Below are 23445 nucleotides of genomic sequence, written 5' to 3' on the forward strand. Positions count from 1 at the left end.
GGGGGGCTAGATTGTTCCAAGCAGGGGCTGAGGATTTTGGACAGATATTTATAGTTTTTAAATTCATGCCAATACACAACACAGACACAGGTAATTTTGTATTGTGTGCTTACAAAAAACCCACTTCAATTTAAATCTAAAATAGTCACTACATAAAGTATCAGTGCTTCTACAAAGCTTGGACTTGGTAAAATAGATTTCTATTGGGTTTTACAGAAACAGTTAGCTAGCAGCTGTATGCCAGCTGCAGCAAATGTTTGCCCAAGGTACAGAGCACATGGACAAAATTGCTACAAGCTTTTAGTTACATCAAAAAAAGTGCAATTTTTCAGTTTATTAAGTTCAAAAAGTAAAAACAAAATTAAATATGTGTGTAAGAAACACTGATAATCCCATATATGTTTTAATATTTGATTTTTTTGGGTTTGTGAAATTCTACATTTATCTAGGATACAACCGTATGTAGTACTCGCACTTCATCAGTGTCCAGCCTGCATCAGCAACAAATTGGCAGGCTAACATCATTGTGTGTAATATGATAATGAGACTGTGAAGTAATGGCTTCTAGTTGTAAATATTATTACACATGAATGGAAAGCAACATGGTATTTCTTGAGCCAGTGACATGGAGCAGCTGTTCGGATACAGGTGCTGAAAGTGAGTGCAGAGAGGGATGAGATGCAATGTTGGTTGAGACAAATTAATTTCATTGGCAACTCAACCGATTTGAAAACAACTATACTAAATGGGGATGAAAATAAAAAGCAAAACTGAGACTGGATATGTGGGTGGAACAGAGTCAAGCTCACAGGAAGCCAGAGAGGATTTTATTTTAGGGATGAGAATATTTCACACCCCTCCGAACAGTTTGTGTTGGCACTCTGCTGTTGTGAAAATCAATATAAAAGCTCTAAAAGTGCGAGCTGAAACCACGTACCTCTTGTAGGGGCTTTGTGTGTTTTGCAACATCCCCCCGCCCCCCTTGCGTGCGCACACACACCTACACACACACACACACACACACACACACTCACGCACACGCACACCCATCTTTGTCCTGATAGTGGGACAGAGCTAGCAGTGGGAGCAGTTAAGCATAATTAGCACTTTTCAGTTGATTTGAAATCTTGACTGCTGCGATTCAGTTTTCAGTTTTTTAACTGCAGCATGGGAACAACAAAGACAAAAAAGGAAGGAGAGTCCATGATCCTCTTATTCCACACAGACATCATGGCTGAGTTACCTTTTTTAATAGATGATTTAAGCATGATGGAAGAGAGCCAGTCTCTAATGACTACAGACCTTTCACATCTGTCAAAACAATGTGAGCAAATCCATTTGTCCAGTCCACTCTATTATTATTGATGCCCACTTTGCATATAGACACAACTTTGTCTCTGTGTTTGCTAAAAGCAATCACTGTTAATGTTTTTGTACACAAACAGATGTGTTGTTTTACTTCTGAAAGAGAAATGTAGACCAAAAAAACTGGATGCAGCTTTTGTGGCAAATGTTTGCTGAATTTGCCACCCAGATGTGGGAAAAAAAAGGCTTATTATTTGTTATTGACCCTCTGCAAACATATGTATTAGTGAACATTGTTGTTAGATGTCTGCTCTGAGGGCTGTTTGGCTTTGAATCTGAGAGTGGCTGATCATGCTGAATGGATGTCTGATTGTTAATTCAAGGTCGATGATACAGGAGCTGGGAATGATAATGTCATTGTCAGCAGGACAAAAGAGAAAACTGTAGGGCAATCTGTATTACTTTCCAATTGTAGCATTTCCGAACGCTCAGCCTCTCAGTGTGAACAAAATGTCTGTCTACAGGGCTGCAATTCACTGAACACAGCCTGCAGCTAAGTAATCCAGATGCACCTTTTTTCTTCTCCTGTACTTTTTACGTCCTTTGATGCTGATTAATTTGATCAAAAACTACTCTCTGGATATTTTGCTAACATGGTTTTCTGAGACCAAGCTCTTTGTTCAGTTGCACAGCAAATAAGAGGCCAGTTTAATCAGATTCTGGAGTAAACAGAGCCTCAGAAATGACACAGTGTATAACATATAACGTATCTTCTTATGGACAGAGGACAACAAAATCAACTTGAGTTTGCTTTGTATTAAAAGTCAACTTTGCCTTCGTTTAATTGAGGTTAAGTTCATTTTATCTTTTAAGGATTTTGAAAAGGTTATGTGTGCTTTTAGCACCGTGCATGTAAATTTGTCAGAGGTTATGTTGACTTAAAATTGCTCATTTGTCATAAATAAATAATAATAGAAACGTGTTATATAGATCTCAACTTTTATCAATCTGGCACTGCTCCAGGAGTATCTCCATGTTGGTCAAGCAGCATTTCACCATAAAAGCACCCCCATCATAGATAGATATTTAGGCTCATATTCAACAAGAAAAGATAGATAAAGATAAAGTCATTAGATTCTGGGATTAGATTCTGGGATTTCTCAATAATGACAGCTGACCACAGTGTGTACCCGGGCTTGTGCTCATGCATGAACTGTAACGTGCCAAAGCACACCTTCCAATTGTGCCAGGGCTAACGAAGTGTATCGTGCTTGAGCACGGATCGGAGGAGTCAAACAAACTTGACTTAAGGAGTGAAGCGTGTACAGGTTGCCGTGTGAGTGGGCCCTAAATCATATCACAGCACATCATCTTGTTCCGCTGCGGCTCATCTTTTAACTGGTTAATGCATTTGTCAGCACATCTCCCCTGTTGGTCTTAAATGAGATGTGGTCAGATGCAACGGTGAAGCATTTCTATCTTGAGGACACAACAAAATTACATCTGGACACTTAAACACTGCTCTGATGTCTGTTGTGTACCCGCGGGTGCTCGATCGTTCACTGTAGCCTGCCAAAGCACACAAGCTCAACCATGGCATGAAAACAACCAGTAGCTAGACAACGATCTCATGCATGTGAGGTCAGTTGGTCTACAGGACAAAACAATCACTAATTAATTATGCACAATCACCACCAACTGGAATGGGAGGTCAACTGCAGATGCATTACTGTGGTTAATGACAGTGCTGTGTGAGAATGAGGAAGGAGTGGTGGACAGCCGGTGATTCCAATCCGTCAAAATAAGAGGCAGTCTTCGGACTTGTATTTTATATGTGGCCTGAATATATCCGTTTCTCACATGTACCTGTATCTGTCTTTATTCCTGTTACAGCAATGCATCTTTTTGGCTTTTTCTATTCTAATTTCTGCGTATTTATAATTTATTTTGTGCAAAGATGTCTAGTGCAGCTGCCAAAGCTGCAACAGTCACGCATTATTCATCAATTGATTGAACAATGCTTGAGCTGAGAACCTCACATCTGCCAGAATGTGTTGTGAAGCAGTTGCATCAGCAGCTGTGTTCATACTGGAGCACAATCTGCTGCTCTTTGTCTCATGCGTGCAATGTGAAAATGTGTCTCTCCACTGTATGTGTGTCTACGTGTGTGCGTGATTGATAGAATCTCTGCGTGGCTTTCGGGGCTCTATAACTTCTCGCTGATGCGAAACATCAAGCCAGAGCTCGCTCGATTATGATGGGATTAGTTAATTGGGTGAAGATGTGGAAAGTGAATTATGTGCGTATCTCATGCAACGCCACTAATGGATGGAAAATACTTCCAACCTCATCCTCCTCACACCCTTAAACCAAAAAACTTAAACCAAAAACTTCTCATAATTTCCAACTTGCATTCTAAAATGAGCAGATTTAGCATCTCAGATTTATATCATCTTTCCACTTGGCTCTCTTGGGCTGTCTGTCATCGCGGCCGAGGCTTGAGCCCGGTTGTAATTTACTGCAAGGTTGTTATCGTTACTGTAACAAAAACAGCCGCTTGGCTCCTGTATTTATCAGCCTGACCCAATGAATGCCCCTCATTTGAAAAATGTGACTGGTTATTAAAAACCGATCTTACACCATAAAATGTCTGACAGTGTAACCTTTCACCGCAACATTTTTCTGTCACTCTGAAATATTGGAAAGCCTTTTTATGTGCTTCCTGATTTCTGTTTCAGATTTTGTGTTACTCCACGGTGGCTTGAAGTTCAAATTACCCTAAAGAGAAAAAGCAACAGTTTTTCCAGAAAAAAAGGAGCTGCGATTATCTGGCACCTCAATTATTGTTTCCACAAGAACCGAGCAGCTCTCTCAGTCGCACGCATCAGTACCAACTCTGTAAAAATGCCAGAACAAATCCTTTTAACAGAGACACTGAAGGCTCGCCAAAGAATGTGCTGTTCACCACTCTGTGACTGAACAGGAAGTGAGCTGCTTTTCCACAGGGCTGCACAGAAAATGGTTTTCCCATGAGTGGTGGCATGTGATCAGGTGCATGTGCTTTCTTTCCTGTTAATATCTGCTGTCAGTCAAGCCAAAGAAATCAATAGAGCGGTGTCAGCGAGGAGTCAAAGTACACCATCAGTTCATCTTCTCAATGCTGCAAGAGATAAAAAGGTACTAAAAATCAAAATTAGCCTAAATCTTAGTCTTTAACAATAGCTCCCCTCTGGCTTTTTGTGCTGTAGTTACAGACAGTTGACAGAGAGACATACAGAATACTCTCTTGTCACTTTCTTTTCTATTTCCTGACCTTGTGCGGTGTAATTGTTTTTTTATTTATCTGCATTGATTGCTGTGTATTGAGAGCCAGGTGATGAACCCAGTGCAAGGACTCATTTTGTCATTTTCTCACCCAATGATGTAAACCTGCAGTCTGATATGATAGCCTTGTGCTGAATATCTTTATCTTTCTTCTGCAATAATCACTGATCTTCATTCATGCATTGTGTGTGTGTGTGTGTGTGTGTGTGTGTGTGTGTGTGTGTGTGTGTGTGTGTGTGTGTGTGTGTGTGTAAGAGAGAGAGAGAGAATCATGTCCCTAAAATAGCAGAGTTTAAACCCGATTTTCCCTCAGGGATTAATAAAGCATTTCAAACTCAAATTCAAAATTCAAATCAAATGGCAAAATTTATGTTTGTACATGGTCCCTTTACAAAAAAAAGAAATGAAATGATGAAAGAATATAGTAAAGAATATAGGAAACACTTGTTGTGTCCCTCATTGTGAAGTTTGTTCAGTGATTGGGTTTTATTCTCTCTGAATAAAGATAATGCTGTGATGTGATGATGATGTGAGTGCCATTGTGCTTATTTGTAATTTCCAGCCTCCAGGATCATGAATGGTGCATCCTCCTTTTCTCTCACAACTTGTAAAATACAGCAGCTTTGATAGCTGCCCTGTGCCTAAAGAGAAAAACATGCTGTATGTAACCCTGTAACATTATTTTCCTCCATTTCATTTTGTTGCTGTGCTGTTGAGGTCAGGATTTGATTGGCTCACTTGTTAAAGCGAGTCAAATGTACAGAGGCAGAATCGTTTTTACATTGTCCATTTGGTTTGGACTCCAGCTGTGAATGTGATGCATGTCATCCCAAATCTCTCTTCCCTGTCCCATCTCTGTGTACATGCCTAAAACATTGTAAACTTCACTTTGCAGCATGTTTGCAAAACTGACTCTCGATGGGTACCTTTAATGAGTCTATGGCCACAGACTAAGCTCTCAGACACTTTGTTTGTTTGTTTGTTTTATTTGTTCGAAGGTGTAAGTAATGAAAATTGTAGAAAAAGAAAGAAAACAAAAGTTGTCTAATGTTGCTGCTGTTGGCAATAAGAAAACGTGTGAGGTGCTAGGTGTGAAGTTGTGTTTAGCTGCAGCCGCACTTGAAAAAAAAACTTGACTTCCTGATTATCCTGCACAACGACAAGACAGTTCATTCTCATCCTTTTCTCAGAAGGTTAAAGTAAATATTTTGAATTAATGTGAAAGTCTTTGATGGACTATAACAGTCAGTGATGCTGCTGGATTTTTTTTATGCTATTCGAGAAATGATCAATCAATGTATTTTTTACATGTTTTTGACAAGGACAAAGCCTATACTATGCTTTGAATTGAATTATGCCATGACTTGCAAATATTCATAAGTAATGTCATCTTAAGAAAATATCTGTAAATTGTAGAAGAAGATAAGCCTTCTGTGTGTCTGCCATCTGCAAGTTCATCTGTCATTTAGGAAACAGATATATGTCTCAGAGTGATGGAGCTGTGGGTAATGGACTATCTATAGGCTGTTGTTAAGGGATTGCAGGAAATGATCTTGTATGGTTTTAAACTTAACACCAAAGCTGTAAATATCATCAAACAATATGTGAGTCATAGTGGAGATGTTTTTTTTTTAAACACTTTGTTCATGTCTGCACACAGACCTGACTAGCAGAAGATTGTTATGCTCCATATTTACATCAGGTCTAATACATGCTGCTGAGCTGTTTCTGTGTGTTCACTATCACACCGTCGGATGAGATAAGAATTGGTGAGCTTATGTGTTAAGTTCTTACTTGAGTGGAAAGGAGAAAAAAATCTTGGCAGGAAAAATACTTGATTTAAGCTGATTCCCTACGCATGTGCAGCAGCAGCCAGATTATATGATACAACGTGATTGATGATCTTTCATTTTGAAGTATCTCTATGCTTTATGGTGGCTGCCATTAGAGATGCTGACACTTTTTCCATTTTACATCAAATACCTGCTTAAAATCATGAAAGACTCATCACACAGTCCTCCCTGCAGTCCTCTGGATTTTCTTTTTATGATATCTTATCAGGGTTGGAGTTATGGAGTCTCACTTACGCCTTTAGTTTTCAGGTCGTTTGTCACGTCGCCTAGCAGCCGTTTGTCGCAGCTTTATTGCATTTCCAATGATTGTTCTCCCAGTCTACCACTAAAGAACTGAATAGATTTTAAATGGTAGTAATTCTACAGTACAGGTTTTAATAGATGAAATATACGTTATATTCATGGATATATCATGAGACATTTTATGATCACCTGAAAGGAGAAAAAAAATATTCAGAGAAACGTTTAACCTCAAGAGAGTTTTGTGTGGGAAACCTATATCATGTATTATTCTGAGAATCCACTTTAGCTTATGTTCCCTCAATCAAAAACTCAAAACAAACAAAGAAACAAACAAACACAACTATCGTGTTTGTCTTTCCTGTGTCCTCATGTTGCCTATGAATCATGCAGTTTAACAAAAGAAACCCCTTTAACTCCTGCTGTTCTGAGCTGGACATCTGGTCTGTTGTCCTCCCCGTCTCGCTGCTTAGTTGTTATTTATTTGTCCTGCTCCCAGTTGTGGCCTTGCTGGAGGCTTCCTGCTCCTCTGGGAAACACTGGACTGTGTTTAGCTTTATGGTAGATCATGAGATGCTCAGAATAAAAGTTCAGGCCTGAAAGCAGTTTCAGGCCTTTCTCCTCGCTGCTATGTTTTACTTAAATATTTAACATGAAAAATCTGTATTGAGGTATGGATGTATTGTGCAAATGAAAGCAAGGTTACATGATACACAGTGATATGATATACAATATGTATGTATGTATGTATGTATGAGTGTGTGTGTGTGTGTGTGTGTGTGTGTGTGTGTGTGTGTGTGTGTGTGTGTGTCTGTGTGTGTGTGTGTGTGTGTGTGTGTGTCTGTGTGTGTGTGTGTCTGTATATATATATATATATATATATATATATAGTCTTTTCAAAAAGCCAATAGAGTTACAGGTGGAAGGGTTGTTTTGGAAATTGGCTAAATTCGATTTATTTATCTGAAATCTTTAGTCTTCTTCTTTGCAAATTAGTTAAAGCAATTTGTCTTTTTTTTTTTAATGATAATAAATCAAATATGCTTTGAAAGTTACTAATCTGAGTGTTGCAAAGATTTTAATTTTCACATCCAGCAGGAATGAATAAATAGGAGGATACTTCTCTGACAGCTGCAGATCTCTGACGTCGACGCTTTGGACAGTAATTTGTTGTTTTTAGCAGACGGAATAGATTACATTTAAATCTCATCCTCCAATGTCCATTACCACCAAAGATAATGTTTGCCTATTGATTGAGAAGCTGTCCTCGCAGTGTTTATCTGTGTTTGATGAATTATTCACAGGCACAGCAACACGGCACATTGTAATGCTCTGAGCCATCAGCTTCATCCTTTCTTATCACCCAAATTTAGACCGCATAGGGGGATGGATGAACAACGTCAGCTTATCGACCAGCGCGCTCCCACACTTGTTGATTAATGGTTTCTCTGCTATTTTGAGGTCATAGGGGTTTGCCTGAGCAGAAAACATAGTGAATGATTTTGCTGCAAAGCTCTCTGCTAACCTCAGTCACATTCAAGTAAAATGTGCATGATTGTTCACCTTCCTGAGAGTGAGTTTTTATTTAGTGAGAGTGGATTTTGATTTAGTTTACAGATAAAGTTTAAAGCCCAGAGCGAGTTTGTCTCCCTTCACTTCAGTACTGATCGCTACCGCTGAAACTTTTTAATCTAAACTCATACATTTCAGATTTTCTGTTGTATCTGTTTTAAATAAACTAATAATTATAACCTGATTCCGCCCCTCGATTGATCCTCCAGTCTTACAGTAAATGTATTTCTCTATGAATCTGAAAAGGTGTCTGTGCACAACATAGTGGTTTTCATTGGTTTGTGGCCAGGTCATAATCTGGACAGGTGTTTCCTTTATGCAACACATAAAAGTATTAGTTTTTCAAACTCTATGAGGTCACACCAGAATGCTGTTGCACTCCTCACCCATGTCTGTCTGTTCTTTGTTTTGAAGTGACAATGAAAGTCTGCCACTCCTAAAAACTTTGTCTGTGTCTGGGCGCCTCATTATCCCTTCACCTGGCTCCATTAATACTTGTTTGCCTAGAGGGAGATTGGAGGTAGAAGTGAGGCGGAGCCTGAAGGTCCAATTACTGAACCGTCACTGAATGGAGAAAGTACACAAATAATGTTGATCGATGGAGAGAGTCACTATGAAGTGGGACGCCAACAGAGCGAGCACATCACAGTCGAGCAGAGAATACTGTCCCTTAAAGTCAGTTAGGAGGTTTTCAACTGTGGAATAAGATCAATGAGTTTGCGAATGACACCGATCAATGACAGTGATTGCTTTGGACAATATCCTTTCCCATAATAGGAGCTTAATGTGAGAAATACCTAACTCAAGTTTAGTTTTAGAAGAACACTCATGCCAGTCTAAACCCAAAGGGCCTTTTTTCATATTAAATCAGTCTCATTTTACAGCAGGGCTTCCTAATTAATTTGGGTCATCAAAAATAGAATAATTTAAACACTGCAGGGAGACAATGTGATGGTTATATTTATGGCACTTACAGTGCCACGCAGTAGCAACTCCCATGGACCTTTGCACCTTTGAGAGTGTAACATTTAAATAGACTCATTTGAACTTTTTTATTTATTTATCATATTAAAGCAATCCAAAAAGTAATCGGAAGCAGAAGTTGACCTGAGCGCAATTGGTTGAACCTTTGATTTAATATCCTTATTTCAGAATAGACCTGATGGTAAGCTTGGGCAATTAATTGAGTGTCAATTACGATTTTGTCTCCCCACCATCAGTAAAACAAGATAATCAAGATTAATCGATAACTGTGTGCTGTTTTCGCTTTGTCCAAAGGTTCTGTTGTGTTTGAAAGTGTTTGTTGTTATATTTTGGCAGCAACGAGAAATTTTGCATGAAGTTTTCATTATTATATGTTAATATCACTCTATTGTCTGTTGCACTTCTACTGTAATTCACAAACACAGTCATGCACAGATACAGTTGCTTGTTTTAGGATACCAAGAACAATTGAGGATTTCTCAAGAAGCAGGGGATCAATGTGTTGATCTACAAATTAGTAGATAACCTGTGCTATCTGCTTAGCTATAGGGGCTCATAATCAGGGTGCAAAATACCCAGGGGCAGTCGGATGAGCTGTTTTTATGCACCAATTTGTGACTTTTCTTAATATGATCCAATATTTTTATAAACGTTCTCAACGTTTTAAGTATTCATCAGATACCAGAATGCGTTGATATGAATACATCTATAAATATGTGGACTGGAGAGCTGTAATGTTTCGGGTCGCGATATTTTTTTTGACGAACACAATCGCACTTGCCTGCACGCAGCTGAGCGTTGATACAGCACGGATTTGCCAACGGTCTGGACGAATGCACTGAACGCACCACATGTCCACGGTGGCTTCGTGCAAGACAACAGAACTCCCATTATAAAATGTTCCTATTCCAGACTCGCATGTGAGGAGATTTCTTATTTCTCTTCAGCATGATGTCGAAAGAAAGTTGTTTCATCAAATGACTCTGCTCATCCAGACCACCAGTATCTCTATTACAAATGACTGTACTTAAAAATATTCATTCCGATGTTTTTTGGCCTCCTACCTAACAGATGGGGATCTGTTAGGTAGGAGAAGGTCTGTGACTCTGAAAGCTGCTCTGTTCGGACCCCAGATGTGAAAGTGTGTTGGTAGAAAAACAGGTGGCACTTACAATGTGGGTATAACAACCACAAATGGGTCACATGTCAGTTTTAAAGCAGGTGTTTAAAATCACATTTGTTCTAGCAGCACATAGGGATTACACAAATTTGTTTCTTTGTTTTTTTTCCAGCAAAAGGGTTTGCTGCTCTTCTTAGCTTTAAATCTTTTTAAAAATCTATTTAGATCTGTTTAGAATATTTTAGTCTTTTGGTCAATGACAACTTGGACTTTTTGTAATAAGTTGTAACCAATATTTCATTTCATTTAATAAGGTAAAAGGACATTATAGCTCCCCAAAAGGAAGGCCTAAAGCTCCACTTTCTGACTGTCTGCAGCCTAGGCCGTAAGTCCCAACTCTTGTGAATCTTAAACAATGGGACATGGTTCAAACTATAAATGTAATTAATGTACATGTAATACAGGTTTTTTCTCCAACGTGGTTAATGTCAAGTTAATGGTACATTCTTCTGATGATTAAAGTCCATGTGGTAATTTTTAAATTAGTGATGTCATGATTGACAGCTCTATTGACGAATGTGGTTCCTGCGGAGTAGAGGAGGAATGGCAAGGTTGAACATGACGAACAACAACACTTTTAACTTCACATAATACGAATAGTCTCCTTAATCCTGACACTTTATTGCTGTGGTTTGTGTTGACCCTGAAGGATTATATCCAGTTATCTGTGTTTGTGGGATTGGGAAAGACATGAATACAGTCAATACAGCACAGCATCTTTAGCTGCACAAACTCTGGCTCCAAGTTGCAGAAGGTCAGCTCCAATCACTTGGTTTTTCTTGCTTTCCTTCTGTTCAATAGGAGGAGGTGGGAATTTAATCGATGTACAGGAAGGCAGGAGGAAAAAATAACTCACTTTGTCTTCATGGGGTACTAAAATCACCCCAAACCACATTCCTCATATAGATGCCTCAAGTCAACATGGACTTTTTTTACTTCTTTTTTGTAAGCTTTAATTTGGGGTTATATGCCTTTATTTAAAGACAGGACAGCAGATAGAGTCAATCAAGAAGAGAGAAGTGACATGCAGTAAAGGAGCTCCGGGTACTATCTGCTTTGAGGACTACAGCCTCCCAACATGGGGCGCAGGCTCTAACCACAAGGCTGCCGGCACCCCATCAACTTGTATATTGACCGGCTGTTATACTTTTAAACCTCAGACACTGATAATAACATTACAGTGTTTCTGTATCAACAAACTCTTCAGTTAATTTAGAATAGAGTGAAGCTTCCTGGTCATCATTGCTCAGCAGTGATTAATGTTCGCCCAGCTGTCCCAATGTTCAAATGCTGAATCCAAAGCATGGCTTCTTCTCTTCGACATAAAGTAACACAATAATTTAACAGCTCTCCACTTCCTTTACTTTACCCATACTAATAAGAACTTAACTATTTTACCATTGGTATTTGCATTTGTTTGCTCTATGGCTTTCAGTTGATACAAGTGACTTTGAGATTTTTAATCCTTACTTTATTTTGAACATATATTGTGATTCTTTTAAACAAAAAAAGCCATTTCTGCCCATGTAAAAATGTGTTAATATTTTGCATTTTTAATACAAAAATAATCAATTAGGCAGCCTGCTTCAGTAACATACAGTATTCAATCTGTTGTGAATGTTAGTGCTGACACCTCACCATGAAGGGAAGCTTCAGAAACAGCAGGAGCCTGCACAGTCAGGGCCTGAATCATTTGTGAAGTCTGAATTGTTCAGCCTCTTCTTTATTTTCCATTACGACTCTGCTGATGGAGTTTTAATTTGCACAGCGTCTTTACGTGCCTCAACATGAGAGAACAGGACACATTAAACGAGGGTGAGGCTACTTGTGGTTAATCCAGATGTATTGCTCTCACTTTGCCATGAAGCGTGTAAAAAGGCCCTTTTCTTTTCATTTTAAAACCATGGCAGAAATCGCTACATTTTCATTATGTTCTCCCATGACGACGCGTGTGAAATAGTGGTACACTGACTGTGGGTGGTCTTGGTGGCTTTATTTCCTCATAGCATGTTCACATTTTACTTTAGTGATGGAGCCTCGATTCACATCACAGAGGATTACAGTGTGTGATCCCTTAAACAGGCATCTCTCTTTCCTCGTTGTGTATCTTCTTGTGCTGCGAGAGATATTTCTGCCGTAGCAAACTGTATCTCTTTAGTGCTACTGTGGGGGAAGCACTACAAGAGGGTGCAACCTGTCCATCTGCTGTAGTATCTTTTATGCATTAGGGGGTTATCTCAAAGACGTATTGGACATATAACACATTTAGTTTTAAAACACCAAAAACTCAAGATTATAGTGCATAACATATCACTGTGGTTTAAAGTGGATGCCTACTGTATTATGAGCTCAAAGAGAACATGTTGCTGAGTACACACTGTTTTTCTTAAAGTCTTTGTTCCTGTGTATACTGACACAAGAAAAAGTTAAATGTGATAAAGTGTTGATGTTTATTTCACTACTTTCTGACAGTAACATTTTCTGTAAGGCCTTTTTTTCAATCATCGTTCAGTAATTTTCAACATAGTCGTCATCTCATCAAGCAGAGCACGAGTGAAAATGTTGAATTTCTCTGATTAGAGAAATGCCAATTTGGGGAAACTATTTGGCTCTGCTAAATGTCACATACATATTTATCTGCACTTTAACATGATCTTTATAACAGTAACAGCACAAATATCCGTGAATTATTTATCTACTTTTTTGCATTATTAACGTTAACACTGTAATTGTTTTATGAACAATATGTTCTCTTAATACACCTTGAGGCAGTGACGGCTTTGTGTTTTTCTTTTCACTCTCCTTCTATTGTTTATTATCCCTTTCATTTGTTTTTCTTCTCTAATCGAGTCATTCTGTCTTGATTTCATTTTATAAGCAGATTCACTTAAGGCACAACATGATGAACCAAGCCTCATAGAAAAGCCTGCTGACAATTTTGTGATTTTATTACCACTAAAATGATCGACTCAAGTTGTCCAGATATTCATCCCTCAATTTCTTAAAACGATACTGCTGTTGGTTGGCTGACCCTTAAGAATTTCAGACTGAAAGTGCAAGCCTTGGAGGTGCCTCCTTTTATGTTATTAAAGCAAAAGTAAAGCCTTTACTGCACAAAAGAAACAAAAGCCTTTCCTGTCTCAAGCTTTGCTTTTACACATTGAGGACATTAAATTGAACAAAATAAAGGGCTTTGATGAAGAAAGTGGAAGTGCACTGCTTTTTATGATAGATGGGGAAGGAAGTGAGTGCACAAAAAGGGAGCTGACAGCTAGATCTACCAGCATGCTGGCTTGTCTGTTTAATAAAGACATTTAGCATGACATTTAAATTCACAGTAGCTTATAAATTGACTTTTAATTACCTCAAATAACCATAAGTAATACTACATCAAGTTAGCTTCAAGTTCAAATTTGGTCGTGGGGTTTTTGTGGCAGGAAGTGTTAACCGTTTTCACATATACACTCCGGAATATATCTAGATCATTTCAGAAGGGAGATTCTCCTGACCTGGCCGTTCACGTATGCTCCTCACAACGGAAGACTATTCCTGTCAGAGAGGCGGGGGTTTCCCAAGGTAAGAAAAGATGACACGGACGGAGCAACAGAGTCCGCTATATGATCAATCAATCAATCAATCAATCTTTATTTATATAGCGTCAATTCATAACAGGCGTTATCTCGAGACACTTTACAAAAGCAGGTAAAGGACCTTACTGTTTGTCTGTTAACATTAACAAAAGAGCAGGTAACAAGACCATGCTCATTGTTATGTTTACAAAAAGCAGGTAAAGGACCTTACTTATGGCTATATTACAAGAGCCCAGCTTAATCCATCATAGCGTGGCAAGAAAAAACTTCCTTTTAACAGGCAGAAATCTTCAGCAGACCCGGGCTCATGACGGAACAGCCATCTGCTAAACTGTGCTGGGCTTGAAAATGGGATGGGGGAGATGGGACAAGATGCAGAAAGAAGGATAGGATGGGATAGGTTGGGGGGGGGGGGGGTCTGGGCAGGCCATCCTCGGGGGGGGGGGGGGGGGTGAACCAACTCAAAAGGAGAGGTTAGAATATAAAGGTAGTGACAAGCAGTAATAAGATAGATGCTACAATGACAATATTTGCCGCAATGTCACTTATGGTTCGGCAGTATCACAATGTCAACAAAAGAGCGGAAAGAAACATACGGACAAACAGAATACATAATGTTTAATTATGTGCCCGGAGACCATGGTCACATGTATACATTCTATGCACCGTTCAGCAGTCACAGTATATCAAAAATACTGACAGGGGTCTGACAGGAGAAACTATGGGTGAAATGTGAGTGAAAAATTGAGCACAAATACATCCTGAGTTTTTTCTGGACATTTCTGGAAGTGTGAAAGCCCTATATGTTTGTCTAGGGCTGGGAATATTTGTGTCTCACAATTAGTTCTTAGGGTCATGATTTGATTCAGAATCTATTGTTGATTCAAAATGATTATGGATTCATACTTCAAAGTCTATTCATAAATTCAGATTGGCTGAATTTCTTGCTGCTCCATTTGGCATTTGATTCCATTTGGCATTCTACTGAGAGCTAGCCTTTGTGCTAAGCAAGGAGTAAGTGATTAGCAAAAAATAAAAATAAAAAAGAGAGCACATTAGCTCGGAAATGTCACTTAATAAATCCTTCAAATGAAAGCTTCTTGAAGTGCAGATCTTGGGTTGCTTTCCTTAACTATTGAGTTTTTTGGATCCAGCACCCATTGATGGACGTGCGTGTCTTTTTTGATTCTTCATTGGATGTCAGGTCTTGGCTGGCTGTTGTAACAATTTCTTCTTCACATGATTGACACTTGATACTTTCTGCTCAGCATCAAATAGCAGATAGACACATGAAACAACTAGTTAGGGACAAAGTGAAGAATTTATCTGCGAATGACAAACACGCTGCATGTAGACTCAGACGCTGTTATTAAAATAGAGACTGACATTTTGACTCTATTGCAAGACAAAACACTCCAACTTCAAAAATCCCTTTTCCCTGCAACAGTGTTTCTTTTTTCCTTTTTAAAAACTGCATATTCTCTGTTTGTTCGCATGAAGATGTTGGTTATATTTCAAGATGGTTAAAGTACGAGGATCTCCTTTTTGTCCCCTCTGTTGCCATGGTGAATTGTAGTATGGTTTTCTATCCTCATGGTGCACACGGTAAACACAGAGTGAACCAACTCAAAGTTGATTTAACAAACTAAAATCAGCTGATCTGGAACCAAAAACTCGATTTCCTACCTGAGGGTAAATCCGCTCAGAGCTAAGGGTTAGACTTTTGTTTAACCTGCTTTCTGAGACGGGCCCCAGATCCTGAACCAAATAACCAAAATGTGAACCAAAACACATTTGTCATATATCTTTTTTCGTAAAAGAAATCAGAAACATTATGGCAACTCCACCACGAAACAGTGACGTGTACTCGGTAGTCATTTTGCATATAAACATTTTCTTTGAGCCTTAACAGAACAGCTAAAGCTTTGTTTGTTTGTTTGCTGAATATCCTGTCCTATCCATGTCACTTCTGCTACGAGGCACGGCAAGAGCCTCATGGATCAACACAAGAACCCAGAGGACTCCTTTTAAACACCTTAGTGTATCAATAGTCACACGTCATGAAAATCCCTGCTCCATCTTTGAGCTGCTGGAGTGCAGGTTAACATGCACTAAGTTAATCTCCTGAACACATTCTGCTCACTCTGCTTTCTCTTTTTCCACACTGGGATGCATAACATCAGCGTAATGGGGAAGGAGACACAATACAATGTTTTCCTTTCCCCGACCTGCCACCACTTGACAAAATACAAACTGTATCCCTGCCTCAGCCTTTTGAAAAATCCCTGGTGAATTATGGAAATTGTTCAATCGTCTTTGCTCTTGCAGCAGCGTCACACTCCTCTCCGTGGCTCTGTGTCAGCACTGTCGCTTATAAGAAGCAGGCGGAATAGAACATGTGCAAATACATGCTGTCCTTCAGATTTACAATGTTTGTGCATATGTGTCAGGGTGCAGACCGGGGGAATGTAATTGCAGTACTTAAACAAGTGATAACTATCCAACAGTGTCAAACATTTGACCCTTTGAAGTGTTGAGTACACAAAGGAGGCCTGTCACTGTTGGAGTAAACCAACAGATGGTAAGCGTGACTGCAAAGAATGTTTTGAGACATTCAATGCATGGTCGACTACTACTGTGACCGACCATGAGTGATTGCATTTTAATAGATGATGTGTTTTTCTCCCGGCCTGGCGAGAACTTGTGGCGACCTGAAGTCATACATGGTATTTCTGTGGTATTCTAAGCCTGTAAAAGTATTTTAAAAGTCTAAAGGCGTCAGACATGAAACCCAAAGCCATAAAACATTATAATCTCACAAATTTAAGTAAACTGTTCTCCTAACAACAAGTACTTTGGTCACATTCAGTTTGGTACACTTATATGGCCAAACAAATGAGACATAAAAAAGGTAACAATGTTCTTGATTAGACAGTGAACTTTTTTTACTACTTGCAAAGTACAAACTAAAAAGTACCAGACAGTTAATAGAACAGAAAACCTCTAATGAAAAACATATGACTGTTTAAAAAGAGAATCTATATTAAACTTAACACGTTGCTTTCACATACGTTTTGTTGGACCTGTGTGATTCAAGGGTAAAGTTGCAACCTTGTTGGATTTTTCATTTGGTTTGGTTTGCGTTCAGAGTGCACTTTGTAAAGTTGACCAAAGCCTGTTAAATTGTGTGTACAATATAGGAACACTTCACTAGCTGGGGCTGTAGCTGCATTTGTGCGTTTCAGACACATCTTAAAAATGTCACGTTTCTGAGTGGTGTAATGCACAGAAATGCATAAGTCTGCATAAGTACGAACAACAAATCGGAAATTGGGAAAAGAATTAGGTGCCCAACTTGCCGACATTTATATCATCAACCAATTATGTTTTATTGACACTAAGATACTTTTTAATAGGCTAATCACCAATTTCACATCAATGTTTTGCTCAAATATAACTTGTAACAGAGACCTTACACACAAATTGTCTCAGCACTAGGGTTTGTTTGAGCGTTTACACCTCTCCAAACCCAACAAACTATCTGACAAAGTGCACCAGAGTTCTTTTCAAAGGGACCAAACGGCTGAGGTGGGAACGCACCCTTAGACTGGAGTACCTAAAGACACCCATGGTAATACTTATCCCACAGGTGCTCTTTCATGTAATTCTAACTTTACATTGGGGGTCCTGGGTCATCCTAGCCAGACCTCTAGGGGGATTATTAGAGGAGACACACTAAAATACAACAGACACAGATTTTCACATTTTTGGTTTGCAAATTTGTAGATGTGCCCTAATTTCACTGTGTTGGCGCAGGCTTTCTCGCTCCATGTTCAATTGTTCACGGTTACAAGGCAGACTCAGAGGGTAGAACAAGCTGTGTGATGTCACAAATGGAAAATCTCCAGACGACCTGTTTGAGCACACATTTTCCGAAAAGTGGAGCAGGCAAAAAAGACGGAGAGGATGGACTTTTCTCATAACTGGGGGGGTTTGTCGAATGGATAGTGACATATATTAGTGTAAGACAAACAGTGCACTTTGCATAATATGTGGTCCTTTTAAAAGGGTCGATTTAAACATGAGATGACCAATTAGGAATTGTAATAATCCACAGTTGCAAATGAAAAGTTCAAACTTCATAAGTCTACTTCGTTCTCACTTGATTTTTTTCAGGGTGTAAGTATTACAAAAAGGGGCGCAAAAAAACAAGCTTGTGAAGTACCATTTAATGTGGTCATGGTTTATACATCTCTAGGATCATCTACAAAATGAAAGCCCTGAATCTTTGTAAAATCATTGTTCTCCCTCCATATTTGGCGGTATGTTTTTGGAAGTAAAAGTTTGATTACCATCTGTTTGTGCTCTTCGGTTTGTGTAACAAAGAATAGTACATTTGTTTCTGGTATAAACTCGCAAAGAGAACATTGTGCGGTTTTGGAGCAGAAGAACAGCTCAGTTTATGTCGCAGAGGACATGATGCATTGATGTATACAAGAAAATGTCCACTTTAATGTCAACCAAAACTAAACACTCTGAGGAAAAAAACCTAATGATGAATCAAGGGTCAAAAGACAAGGGCAGAAATGGCTTCAGGACCATGGACAGTTTCAGAGGACACATCTAAATGTCCTGTGAGTGAGAGCTTCTTCTGGTATCATCGTCCATTAGAAACCCAGTCATACAGTATGTAGTCATTACAGGATAATAAATCTTTTGGAGCGCTGCAACACTGAGAGATTTCTAGAAATCAACAGTACTGAATATGTGGCCATTGTGCACATCCATGAGGTTGTTTTTATCTCTTATCTCTAAGTACAGTATATATTTCCTTTAATCTCCTTGGTGTGGCTTAGTGTTAGGTGTTCAGCATAAGTTTCCATGGCAATTTAGCTCGGTAAGAAGTGAGCTACCTACGTAGTTGACCTTCTGAAAAACCAGCATAAAGGATAACCTTGATCACCACATAGACACAGCACTGTGTCCTTCTGCGGGAGGTCAAAGATCATAAGTTCTAGTTATTATGAAATATTCTCTTTACACCTTGCTGCGTGCAACATGTTGTTGTTTATCTATGTGGGTCAGTCCACTGTGATCGGTTCACACATGAGCCTACTAAAGAGAGGTGAGATATAAATGAATAAATATATATATATATATATATATATATATATATATATATATATATATATATATATATATATATATATATATTAGAGATTGTCTCTCATTAGAGAGGTGAACAGCTAAACAAAAAAATCAGATCAGCACAAAAACCTTAAGATTGAGCACATAGAGTTTGCAATCTAAATAAGTGACTTTTCTGTTCTTTACTGTCTCATTAGTTTTTCCTGTCATTTTGTATCTCTTTGTATTTCCTTGGACACCGTTTTTAACTTTCCACCTGTTTGTGTGTTTTGCCCTACTTTGTGGAGGGTTTATGTCATTTAATTGTGTTTAAATTTACAGGAATTTTGCCTTTTTAAATGCAGTCTTTTTTTATTGTTTTTCATCTCTTTGTTAACATTTGGTTCACTTTTATTCAGGAAATGTGACAGCTACTTTAAAGTCACCCGGAGAAAAATATCAGTAGGTAGTTGCAGAGCATCCTTTTTTAAGACCCCAGGGGCAGATTGTAAACATCAGTCATAAATGTTGCAATTAAATTTCCTGAAAAATGAATTATAAACATTATGGAAAGAATAAAAGCTAATTACCATGCACTTTTTTAGCTGTTGATTTTTTTTCTAAAGTGGTTAAGGGTTTGTTTGAATAAGGTGAATGTGTGTGAGGGTGGAGGTACAGACATCTCTATTTGAAAGGTTTTTTTTGAGTTTGTGTAGATGTGTGTGTGTGTGTGTGTGTGTGTGTGTGTAAGCCAGCTTAAGTTTTTGTCGCTGCAGCTTTTATGAAGGTTAAGAGCGATCCTTCTGCAGGAAGTGCAGAGCTACACTCCACATTAATTCCACCTCTTATGAGTGCAGGGCATCGTGACCCACAAGCTCTGAGGCAGGCTGAGACTCTAGTTTGTGGGATTTATTAGTGAACTTCATTGGGAGATAATGACGCTGTCCATGTGGTGTTCAGTTGTTCCATACTCCCTTTGAAGTCAGATATATTCAAAACAGAAAAGAGAGTTTGGCTATGGATGAGAAGAGTTGATTGTCACTGTGTAATTTTCAGTCTGACAACCTTGTAAGTGTGAGAGACGTAGGTGTACCGGTGACGGGGAGTTTGCTTTTTCGGCTGACAGCTATACAATGCTTGTCACTCGATATTTTCTTCTACGCAAAACCCCATTATTCAAATCTTTGGAAATATCAACAGAGAAAATCTCATCTACATTTGATACTTTACGCTATTGCTTTTGTCTGAGCCTCCAGCAGCTGTTTGAGCCATGCAAGCAGGAAGAGAAGGCCGAGATATAATGATGTAACCGTCTTTAATGGCTTATGGAAAGTTTTGACCTCTACATTGACTTATAGGATGTCAAAGAGGGCTGAACCAGGGTCAGAACAGCACAGTCCTGCACTGTCAGAAAGGCTATGGGACATTAACCCCCTCTGCACACCCACAACTTTCACACAGACTCTGCTAGACCCATGATCTTCAAGCTTGAAGGACTTGCTTTGAGCTCTGTGATAACGTGAGGTCAATCTGGCACAAAGGGGACTGACAGGAAGGAGTCCCCAGTCTATCCGTCATTCAGCTGTGAATATGGACAAACTGTATTATGGGTAGAGCAGATGGCTGTTTGGCAATGATGACATGCTTGGGAGAATAAATTAATTATGTGTTTAAAAAATATTTTAGATAACCAGTGGAAAAAAAGGGTGTCGTCCTGAATGCCTGTACTGTGAACTATTTTGGATGTTGTCTCTGTGTTGTGAGCATGATTTTGCTTGGTCCTATGGTTTTATATGTTGCAAAAAAAAATCCTCAAAGTATTAACTGTTCAAAAAATGCTCAGTCCCTTTTAAGTGGCAGAAAACTGGAGAAATTGGAGAAATGTTAATCTTTTCATATATACTCTGATATGCTGTATGTAAATATAATGTTTTAAATTCTCAACATTTCTATCTTATTTAACTAGAGCTTGCTTCACTTGCCTTCCATGTCGTCAAGTTAAGCCATCAGACTTTTTCACCTGTTTATTGGTGTCTTCATTGTCAGCGTTACAGTCTGTTAAAATAAGTGCACTAAAGAAATCGCAACACTAAAGCTCCAAAATATAAATGTGTTTATTTCCTAAAAGCCCTTGATCAGGGGCACAAATAATAATAATAATAATAATAATAATAATAATAATAATGCAATAATGCACTTTTAGCTTATAAAAACGACTTTAGTGTTGCAAGACCTTTTTTGCAATTGTAATGTATTATACGACACAGCACCTAACTAAGTGATGTGCATGTGTTTTTTGACTGTCACAGTCTGTTAAAATACCATATGGCACTCACACACACTTTATCAGACAAAAACCTTAAAAGACAAGCAAAGAAGAGGAGGTTCATGCTTGTTCGTTGTGACATGATGTAATCAGTAAGATCTTAACAGCTGGCTGTTATTTTTTTTTAGACAAATTTGTGTCAGCCCAATAATTCTGTTTGAGTGTGATGTAAACAGATTCCTGAGTTAATATCTTCCTCTTCCTTCCTCTGATGTATTTCTGATAGAGTAGCTGCTGCACATTTCCCGCACCCGGTTTTTAGATGAAATAACTGACCTGGATTAATTCAAGCATTGAAAACACATGACCCCTTTGTCAAGCTTTGGATCTAAAACCAAAAACATTTTTTAAACTAGCAACTGCCAGCTTCATCGAATGTGTTTTGTTTTTGTAGTGGTGTTGGTTCGAAGCTAACTTACCAGTCAGTTGACCAGCAACTCCCATGTTGCAGGACATTACTGTATTAGTAGATGGCTTTGCATTGAATAATTCAACCGGTGTTTTTGGTTTCATCTAAATACTTTACTCCTTAACAAAATGGTCTTTCTGTGAAGGGATCCTTCTTTTACTGTCATCAAACACTTAGCATACCCATACGTTGTAGGTGTGAAAGCTTCCTCTGCGCTGGACTCTACAGGGGCAACTCCTAATATAACGTACCCCTTGTGTTTTTTAACACCAAAGTATGCAGAAATAGGGCCTGTGTTTAAAGGACAAGAACTCCAACATAAAAATGATAACTGTAATGTTGCTTTTATGAATGTTTTTTATGACGACAACCTCGTTGGTGTCGTCACAATACAACAATTTGGATGGGTTAAAAAGAAGAAAACTCACAGAGGATGATCAACTGAATCTGCAGCTCTCATATTTAGCTGTTCTGGGTTCATTTCATCCCTATTATAACGTTGTTTTTTATAGCACAAGGCAGCAGTTTTCAGTGAAATGCTCTTTATTGAACTCAGTGTGCACTACCTTCTCACTCTTCAGTGGAAAAAACTAGTAGCTTGAGATTGAAGTCTCTTCTTTTTGAAGTTTCAGTTATCACAAGTTTAGAGGCCTAAAGGTCAGAGCCATACAAAAGGTCTCCATAAATTATGAATGCGCACCTGTGCAAACATGAAGCCGGACACGACCTAAAAAAGCTGTCATTTAACAACTTTTAAAAGATAGTGCACAGGGCAGGCTTAAGTGGAGATCTGAGCTGATGAAAAACAGATGTGCTCTCAGCATTCAGAATAAGGGGCCTGATGTCTTCACGTGATGGAAAAAAACACGTTATGGTTGTGAAGATACGGTTTCCTGGCAAGGGAGCAATAGTCAAGAGTGTGGAAACAGTCAGATGTTGCTTGTTTTCCAACAGAGGCAGCTTCACTGCTTGTTTCTTGCAAATGATGTTACACAAACATGGATGATTAACTTGATATCTGAGGAAATTGAATAATAGTGTGGCTCATGGTTCGCTGCAGAGAGGAAATAAGTTCTGTGATTGTGCTGCCAGGTTGTGCGTGTACTGGTCCTCCTGTGACGCCAAATCGAGTTCAAGAGTTTGACACAGAGGAAAATGCAGCAGACAGTTCTGATGAAGAGCATATTTGTGAGGAGTGGAAATTGAGATTTTATCTGATGGTCATTGTGGTGGTTTCAGTTTTTTCCACCATGCCATTTAGTCTGATTCTAATTGTGCTTGTATTTCTGACTCTGTTCTTTCTTTTCTAATGTTTCTGTTTAGGTTCGTCCTGGTTTTCAGCTGCCTGGTCCTCTCTGTGTTCTCCACTATCCCCGCTCATCAGGACTTCTCCTCCTACTGTCTCCTCATCCTGGTAAGAAACTCAGAAACAATCAGCCAAAATGTTACTTTTAACAAAACCAACACTTCCAATAGTGAAACCTTTTCCCCGACAGCTTATTTTCCTTCACTTTCACCTTTTTTTTCCAAATCCC

General features: G+C 38.8%; 1 protein-coding gene across 7 annotated transcripts in view; it reads left to right on the forward strand.

Moving 5' to 3' along the window:
• LOC306820095 (potassium voltage-gated channel subfamily KQT member 5-like) overlaps positions 1-23445 on the forward strand; it is a 119504-nt gene that overhangs the window by 65254 nt on the left and 30805 nt on the right. For all 7 annotated transcript variants that reach the window (XM_079337769.1, XM_079337772.1, XM_079337773.1 and 4 more), the window contains exon 2: positions 23234-23324. In XM_079337769.1, coding sequence (XP_079193895.1) covers positions 23234-23324 — 91 coding nt within the window. The remainder of the gene's footprint in view (positions 1-23233; positions 23325-23445) is intronic.

Source organism: Symphodus melops (assembly GCF_947650265.1).
Source record: "Symphodus melops genome assembly, chromosome: 2".
Lineage (NCBI taxonomy): Eukaryota > Metazoa > Chordata > Actinopteri > Labriformes > Labridae > Symphodus > Symphodus melops.